The sequence below is a fragment of the Apaloderma vittatum genome, unplaced genomic scaffold (genome assembly GCF_000703405.1).
Source record: "Apaloderma vittatum isolate BGI_N311 unplaced genomic scaffold, ASM70340v1 scaffold13770, whole genome shotgun sequence".
In the NCBI taxonomy this organism is placed as follows: Eukaryota; Metazoa; Chordata; class Aves; order Trogoniformes; family Trogonidae; genus Apaloderma; species Apaloderma vittatum.
The window spans coordinates 13,744-22,911 of NW_009696260.1; the positions used below are offsets into that span (position 1 = coordinate 13,744).

The window sequence follows — 9,168 nt, forward strand, 5'->3', positions numbered from 1 at the left end:
CGAGCCCCCGGCGTTCCTGAAACGTGCCCAAGCGCGCCGTCGGCTTCGTGCCGTGTCGGGGAGCGGCTCAGCCCGGCGGGACAGGCTTTGCTCTTCGTTAGAGCTGGGCTTCCAGAGCGTTCTGGAATTACGAGGGCTTGAAACCAGTTCTGACTTTGCCCGGGATTCGCAGAGAAAGGATCCCACCTCCCATGCGATTGGGAAGCAAAGCCACGAGGAGAGCAGCTCTGCCAGGCCCGAGTGACGATCTAAAGGGACACCTCCGGAGGGCTTTGGGGCGCTCGGAGAGGAATTCCATCTCGGTGCCGTTAGTGGCGAAGCTCTCCTCGGTGGCTCGAAGCTGCCCTCTTCAGTCGGTCGGGCGTCTTCTGGCTCTGGAGGAGCGCACCAGGGCTCAGCAGAGCCTTGGCTTTGTTGGGAGGGAATCTGAGCCCGGAGAAAGCGGGGTGGCAACTTTGAACAAGCTTCCAGTACATCCACCGTGGGTCCTGCAGCCGTTTCTTTCAAAGAGGGAACATTTCTTCGCTCAGCAGTTTCCCGAAACATTCTGGCTTGGCTCCTTACATTCCACATTTTTTCGTCATAAACCAGATATCCACTACTTAGGAGTAAATCTTATCCTGTTTGGAAACGATGGTGTATTTCTTGGGAGCTATTGTACTATAATAATAACCATAATTACCTTTAAAGGCATGCTGTACCGCCTACAGCTTGAGGACCACAAGGAATTGCACAAATAAATCTGGAGTTTTCTGTATGTCCAGATAACTGTGTCGTGTAAATATGCTAGCTAATAACTATTTTATACATTTAACCTCCTTTCTTTCTTCTCCTTCTGTCTTCTTTTTTCTCCCTCCACAGCCATATTTCACCTACTTCCCCTACAAAATGAGAAGGGTGGAAGGAATAAATTCACCTTTCTTATTTTTCCATTCATGTGTGGAAAAGTAATTATTCTGCTTAAAATTCTTATTTGTTTGGACGACTCGCATCTTAATTAATCCTAATCCTTTCTTTGTGCTCCTTGAGTAACAATAATATCAGATTTGTCTGGAATGATTAATGCCTTTTGCTTCCCAGGTCCTCAGCTGAGTAAAGATTTATAGGTGCAACATTTTCTGGGGTTTTGATAGTCAGATTTTTCTTCTCTTTTCTTTCTTTTTTTTTTCTACTCACGTTGCACTCTTTGACATTTGCTTCTATTTTTCAGGTGTAAATACTGTGACAGGTCATTCAGCATTTCCTCCAACCTCCAGCGGCACGTTCGGAACATCCATAACAAGGAGAAGCCATTCAAATGTCACCTGTGTAACCGATGCTTTGGGCAGCAGACCAACCTGGACCGGCATCTTAAGAAACATGAACACGAGAACGTTCCAGGTGGGAAAGGGCATGGCTGTGGGGTTCTGCTGGGAGAAGACACCTCTCTGGTCTGTCTGGTCACCCTGGGAAGCCTTTATGGAAAGCTCTGTTTCTTAAGGCTGAATATCATCAGGTAGCAAACGAAATGCCGGCTCCTCACACTGCCAAGGATGCTTTTATCCACATAGTTGTAGCACACAGAATCACAGAATGTTTGGAGTTGGAGGGCACCTCTGGAGATTGAGTCCAACCCTTCTGCCAGAGCAGGATCACAGAATCCAGGGCAGGTCACATGGGAACACATCCAAACAGGTCTTCAAAGTCTCCAGAGCAGGAGACTCCACACCCTCTCTGGGCAGCCTGGGCCAGGGCTCTGGCACCCTCACAGGGAAGTTCTTCCTCATATTGAGGTGGAACTTTCACCTCTAGCTTGAATCCGTTGCCCCTTGTCCTACCATAGGGCACAAGTGAAAAGAGGTTGTCCCTTCCCTCTTGACGCCCAGCCCTCATATATTTATACGCAGTAATTAGATTCCCTTCTCAGTCTTCTCCTCTCCAGACTAAAAAGCCCCAGGTCTGTCAGCCTTTCCTCATAAGGAAAGGTTTGAGGGACTCGTGTGCAGTGCTCAGGTCTGCCAAGCTCTTGTCGGGTGTTACTCGCAGCTGGCCTTCTCCAGTCCCTGGAGTAGAGATGGTGACACTGACTTCCTGGAGCCTCTGTCCGAGGAGCAGAACCTCACACCATGAGATCTCCTGGTGCAGTCCTGGTGTGAAGAGGTCAAGCTCCACCACGGGTTTTCAACCTGAAATGCTGTTGTAGATGTGTGTGAAGTTCCAGAAGAGAAGTAGACCTTGCCTTAAGATAAAAGCTGAAGGAAGGGATTCCTGTGCTGAAGTCAGCATAAGTGATTTCCCAGCCTAAGTAAAAAAAAAAAAAAAAAAGAGAGAGAAAAGAGAAGGATGGAAAAGTTAAGTTGTAGGCAAAGAGCTGTGCAAAGGATAGTGGTTCCTAAATCGTATATGCCATCAAGAAATGCAAAGCATCACCTGGATTTCTTTGTGGTTCAAGTCTGGAAAACGTGAGCTTCCTTTGGCAGCTTTGGTCCACGGGATTTCTCTTAAATGTTAAATCATTAATACATAGCGAAAGGATTGTTCTATAACATTCCTCCTGTATTTTTCCTCTTAATAACAGCTTTGACAATATCTGATTGTTTCTCCTGTTTTCTGTTCTTGTTCCTTCCCTTCAGTGAGCCAGCACTCTGGAGTCATTACCAACCACCTTGGGACCAGTGCCTCTTCCCCAAACTCGGAATCAGACAACCATGCACTTTTAGATGAAAAAGAGGATTCGTATTTCTCTGAAATCAGAAATTTTATTGCAAATAGTGAGATGAATCAAGCGTCAACTTTAGCAGATAAAAGGTAGACAAGCAAATAAAATTATCTGGTGACACGTGTTGTTAACATGGTTGAAAGACCAGTCGGCCAATGTCCTGTTCTTGATTTAAAAGGCTCAGAAGAGAGAAATGTAACAGTCTGGAAGGAAAATGCGTTCGGCTTTGAGCCCTAAGCACAGTTTTAAGCATTTTGGGAAAGTGATTTAGGTTAGGAGGACTGGCACTGGAGAGCTGTTCATGGGTGGAGACGTGGGAGCCACTGGTGGGGCATGTGTCACAGCTCTGATGTGGAAAACAATGGAAAACTGTCATTTAAGTTCAGACTAGACAAAATTCTAGTCTGATAAGCATTGGGCTTGTTGGTGTTTAATGTTCTTATTAGTCCTTAAGACAGTGTGAAGGCTGATTTTTAAATGCCTGAAACATGTATGTTTTCCTTTTCTTTGCAGTTTAAATAATATGTATATGTACATAAATATATCTTTATATTTATACATCTGTACAAAATTATCAGAGTCTTGCACTACAGTGAAAATACATGACTTAAGCATTTGGCATCTTTCCTTTTATTTCTTTTCTTTCTTCTTACCCTCCTCGACCAAATGTTTCAGGCCAGAAATTCAGGACATAGATGGCAATTCCCAGTGTCACGGGTTAGCAAATGAGAAAACAGAAGATGTGGATGATGAAGACGAAGAACTGGAAGAGGAAGATGACGACAGCCTGACAGGGAAGTCACAGGATGAGACGGTCTCACCCACCGCAGAGCCCCGAGGAGCGTTTGAGGATGAGGAAGATGAGGAGCCCACATCTCTCACCATGAGCTTTGACCACAGCCGAAGGTGAGGCCGGGCCGTTCCCTTGGAGAGCTCAGGTGGGGCGAGAGCTCTGCCCCGTGTCAGTGGTGGCCTGTGAGTGCTGTCCTTTTGTTTTTCGAGCCATGTGTCACGCCTCCGGTTTGATTTAAGCATTCACTCGGGAGATTCCATTTCCACCGTGGTGGGGGACACGAAGCAAGTGGACTGCAAGGGAAAGCTGTGATGAGGTGTATGTCCGAGACTCGGGGGATTTGTATCAGGAGAACGGTTAGCTCAGCACAGCAAACAGCATTTTCAGGGCACCACAGCTGAGCGGAGACTGTCGTCCTCTCTAAAACACTGGTCAGGGCAAAGGAGGAGACATCCATGCGCATCCCTCCTGTGCTGCGCTGCCCCTTTAGTTGTGGCAAATTGTTGATTTCAAGTGGCGTTCTCAGAGCTCTGGGAGAAAGAGGAGCTTTTTTTACTATTTTTTCCCCACAAGGTCAAGCCGTGTCTAGACACCTTCAAGAGTGAAGTTTGCTGCAGGTAGCGTAGGCTTAGCTTTCTTTTTGCCTCAGTTTCCCAACGAGTGTCTCGCTCGATTCCAGGGCATCACGATTTCCAAAGAAAACGCAGCAGCGTTCTTCAGACCTCGATCAGACATTTCGGGGGGTGGGCAGCAATCAGGCCTCTCCTCCCAGAAGAGCCCGGTGACCTGCAGCCCCGGCAAGTCACCGATGTCTCTCGCACTGATGCTTGTCCGTGCGCAGTCGTGCTCTCCACTTCTTCGCTCCTCGCATTCTGTGTCGTTTCTGTGTCTGTCTGTCTGTCTGTCGGTTCACGCATGTGGCTTGTGAGACCCCCCCATGGTATGTGCATGCCGGCACTGGGGCAGCACCACGCACACGGGCTAGGTGTGAACGGTGGGATGAGCTAACCACGGGTCCACCCCTTCCCCTGGTCATTGGTACAGGTGTATTGAGGAGGACGAAGCCGGCTTGTTAGATTTGGAGCAGATGCCGAATTTTGGGAAGGGGCTGGATCTTCGCAAAGCAGCCGAGGAAGCGTTTGAAGTTAAAGATGTGTTTAATTCCACCTTAGACTCTGAGACAATAAAACAGACTCTGTACAGGCAGGCTAAAAACCAGGTGGGTATATGACAGAACGTTTGATCTAGCTTGCCGCCAGCGCGTACAATAGGATCAGCAAGCTGCTGGCCTCCTTTAGCCCAGGTTGATTTTCCCCTTCCAGGGAGCAGGAGCTCTGAGTGTAACACATGAATCCCGTGTGAACCGTGTCTTGGGGCAACCATACTGAAATAGAGGAGAAGTGGAGCTGGCATCAGCTTTAGGTCACCAGATTGGTTTATTGTTTAGCCTATGCTGCGAGAGTATGCTTGCATAGAAAGATAGAGGTGTCTGTCTGTTTTTATCTGTCTGTATAAATGTTTTTATAACTTATTTATATGTTGGAATGGGTCTTCGGCTGGTGTGTGCTAAGAAACTCAAGGTTTGGTCTGCAGAAACAGTAATAAAGAATCTTTCGGTTTGATGACAGAAGATGTAATAGCGAATAGTATTTCCAGCACTTGCAGTCCAGCGAGTCCAGAGGACTTCCTCGTTTATCTCCCTGCTTTCTACAAGCAAACCATAAAACTGAAATCTGTCCAGCAAAGCAGTAGCATAATGCAGTTGCCAAGTAGAGCATGATTTTTGATTTATCGTCACCCAAAACTTGTGAAATTCTTGTCCTCCTTTGTAGTAAGTGCTAGTGCTGAGGCTGGGGAAGCCCTGCTTGAAGATAGAGCAGAGATTTCTCCCAGTGAAACTACTGTAGATACAAGCCACTTGCCTCTTACGTGTGTCCTGTTACTAATATGCCAAATGTACTAACTGCTCAGGAACAGCTTGCTCTTTTAAAATTTACACTGCCTTGATAGGTCCAAGCCCTAACAATGGGGGTTTTTTGAATCAGTTTTATAACGTATGAGGTGCAGGACTGGTTACACACAAATCACAATAAGCAACTTAAATAAATCGAAGTGTCTCTTGTGCAGGAAACGTAATGGTCAGGCAGCATCGGTGTGGGCAGCGCGGCGCTCCACTGCGTCTGTCTTTCTCTTCAAGATGAGTAGATCTGACTCTCAGCTGATAAGAGTAGAGGCTGAAGTTGGATAATTGCTTCTTATTGTCACTGTTACATTACTGAGGGTTCTACCGGCCCGAGTGTCGTACCGACGTCCCTGATAGCGCGTGGTCGGCGTCGGTTGCCCTGCAGAGGGCTGTGGGTGGGTGTAAGCTCCGCGGGAAGGAGAGGGCTGCACGGCCACAATTCCATTGCGGAGTAGGAGCAAACATTACACCGGCTGACACGGACCAGGGGACCGTGGGGACTGCGTGCTCCTCTGTTTCAGATCATGGGTGGCAATTACATTGGCCTTCACCTCCAGAATGTGAGGTCGGCATCTGTTTAAGTCTTCACGTCCCTCGTGTGGGCTGTGGGAGGACCCAAAGGTGTGTGAGACAAGTAGTCTTGGATGAGGGGAGCATCGGGCTTGCAAGAAGCAAGCAGATCATTACAGGGAAAATTGAAGTGTCGATGCATTTTCTCCAGCAAATGCTTTTAAGCAGTTCACTGCAGCAATAGATGTACCCCAACAGGAGTGTCGCCTCACTTGGCCACTCGCTTCTCTGGGGATGCACTTCAGTGGAGAACAAAATCAAGTAATTGGCATGTGTGGTTAGATGGTCCCGCGCTTCACGCGGGTTGTTACAGCCTGTCCTGCCTGTCTGCTCACCCGTGTCCTCTGCATTGCTCTTTTTTTTTACCTCCAGGCTTATGCAATGATGCTGTCCCTGTCTGAGAACGCTCCCCTCCACGCGTCCTCCCAGAACTCGCTGGGTGCTTGGTTGGACATGGCAGGAGCAGCTTCAGAGTCGGGGACCTTTAACCCCATCAACCACCTCTGAGAGGTCAACAAGGCACTGGCCAGAGTCCAAGCGAGGAGGCGGTGGTGCTGCAATTATCCTAGCAAAAAGCCTAGCAAAGAGAAGATGGATGAGAGGGCCTCAGGGAGTCGTCTGGACTTTCGACTGAGAAGGAAACCTGTCGCATCCGACCTACGAGTCCTGCATTTTTATCTATCCAGAGATTTGATTTCTAATTTATCAGAAGGAACCTCTCCGAAACTGGATAACCCTGATGCAGCCCTAGGATTTCACAGTCTGTAGGAATAGCATGAGCAAGACACAAACTGCAACAGTGCAATCAAATATTGGCCCCTCTAATGTTACAAACCGGTGTCACTGAGCCAGTAAAGCCTGCGTGTAAATGACAGCTTGAAACCATTCGGTAGCATTTCCTTTCAGTTCAGCTGAGTAGTGAAGTAATAAGGAAAGAGCCAGGTGTGACTTGTCCCTGCTGCAATTCTGACGTCGCCACTGGAGTTATACCAGGGAAGGGTAGATTCAACCCATCTAACTGAACCCCCAAAAGAATTTGGAATTCTACACTCCCACAGAAATGCCGTCCTGTCCTTCATTCCTGACAAAACGCGCTGGCACAGCGCGGAGCCCCTCGAACGCGAGGCCACGTTGCCCCTGCAGTTGTGATACGCCACGTGCAGCGTCCCTGCTGAGGAACCTTCAGCCTGGAGCGCTGCTCAGGTTGGGGTCATCCATGTGTCCTGCACATACGTCGTTCGCGGCGTCTTCGCCTCTGTGCCGACAAGGTGAAGAAGAGTGTTTTCCCTCTCTGGTGGTGCCTGCGAGCCCAAGCTGCTGCTTGGACTTTGAGCACTGGGAGCGTGGCAGAGCAAGCCGTGCTCTGCGGGCGAGGGGATGGTGACATTCTGCCTGGCGCTGGCCTCAGAGCCCCGCACCTGAGCCGCTGAAAACGTTTGGGCTTTCCCAGGCGAGGAGATCCCCGCTAAACCCAGAGGGTTGGGGCTGCGTGTGAGGCAGCGTGTGTGTGGCGGGCGAGTCTCCCCTTAAGGGCAGTTCAGGCACAGCTGCTTTCTCTCCCCGGGGTTTTTAGAGTGACACCCGTTCGCTGTTGGTAGTACCTGGGAACTGTGGAAGAAGTTTCTGGCTCTTGCAGTTGTTTTGGTATGCTGGATCGTTGCTTGTGCATTGCACCCTATTGGGCCTGTAATTTAAACAGAAAGCTTCAAATTTCTGTGCTTCAGCAACCTTGGGGCTCCAGCCCTCTCTTCAAGCACATATCTAGGGGTCAAATTTTCTCTCTGACTCTAAAATTGCTCACAGATATTTTATGAGTGAGATTATTAGGAGACTGTGGCCAAAGCCAGCAAAGTCATGGGGAACTTCTCCCATTAATTTCAGCATATTTTGGTGCCGAGTGTGCTTCTAGTAAGCTCTGCAGCAGGTGAGAACTGCGATAATGCCCAATTCCAGAGACGCAGCACCCAGTTGTTTTCATACCTGCCTGCAAATACCTGACATGTGGAGCTTCTCTGCCTGCTTGGCTTGGCAAGAACAGGCAGAGGCTCCTGTGCCAGCCCAGAGGGGAGAAACAACACAGCGGGGCAGCCTCGTTCCAGCATGCTAAAACAAAGGGGAGAGCTGCTCGAATGCAGCAGAGGTGCTGTGAGGAGCGATACCTCGGTGATTCGCTCTTTGCACCCAAGAGTGCGCATGGGGCTGCTTTTAGATGACCAGGACCCTCAGCCTGTCTGGGGTGGAAAGTATCCGGGGTAGGTTTGGTACAGGAGGAACAACAGGCAAATTAGCAGCATCGTCGTATTTCCCGATAAAATTTACCCTTCCCTTTTGGTTTTCCACAACACTCTGTGAAAGTGCCCGAGGCTCTGAGACCAGCAGTCACCATAACCCGAACTGCTTCAGATGTTTGCACAAAGCTCGTGGTGAGGAGAGCCCGAGAGCTGCCAACACCACAAGGAACCAGGCTCTGCCAAGGAGATGGGACGTCCCCGTCCCGGCACGTCTGCCTCTGCCCTGCCAGGCGCTCGGCCTTTAAATTATTCCCACAGGGGCCAACGGAAAATAATAAAAGAATTGTTTCTTTTCCTGATGGAATTTATTTTAATCTGTACATACCTTGTAATTTGTTTTGCTAATTCTTTTCTTATTTTATTTCTTCCTTAACAGTATTTTTTTTTTGCGTTAGATATCATTATTGTGAAGAAATAATGTTAATATAAGTATGTAGTGAAGGACCAAAATCGTGTAATTAAGGTTGTACGTTGTACGATTTGATAACCAGGGAGTAGGAAGATTTTTTTGTCCACGTGCCAAATGACCCTGATCGATCCTGCTCGCCGCGCTGCCGATTCTCCAGACAATCACACACCGCGTTACCTTCCCCTCAAAGCGACCGCAAAGCCAGACGAAGGTTCCTGTTTCTCCCCTCGGCTGGTTGCGAGCCCTGACCCCCAGCACACGCAGAGACTCGTCCAGCCAGGGCTTGAGGGTTCGTCACCACCATCGTGGCCCGGAGAAGTGCTCAGCTCCAATGGGACTGTCCGGACCACGCTCCAGGAGAGCGCGGAAACATCGCCGGAAGTGGGTCGGTCCTGTCCCATTGCGGCACGAAAAGCTGAGCCGCGGCTCCTGGCAGCTGCTCGG

General features: G+C 49.0%; 1 protein-coding gene across 1 annotated transcript in view; it reads left to right on the forward strand.

The window, feature by feature from the left end:
* The window catches only part of PRDM16 (PR domain containing 16), a gene marked incomplete at its 5' end in the record, with an annotated part of 20,266 nt that extends 13,735 nt beyond the window's left edge, over window positions 1–6,531 (forward strand). Inside the window, 5 exon segments of the mRNA XM_009874164.1 lie at window positions 1,211–1,380; window positions 2,613–2,787; window positions 3,374–3,604; window positions 4,536–4,710; window positions 6,397–6,531. Coding sequence (XP_009872466.1) covers window positions 1,211–1,380; window positions 2,613–2,787; window positions 3,374–3,604; window positions 4,536–4,710; window positions 6,397–6,531 — 886 coding nt within the window.
* Window positions 6,532–9,168: the final 2,637 nt, after the last annotated feature.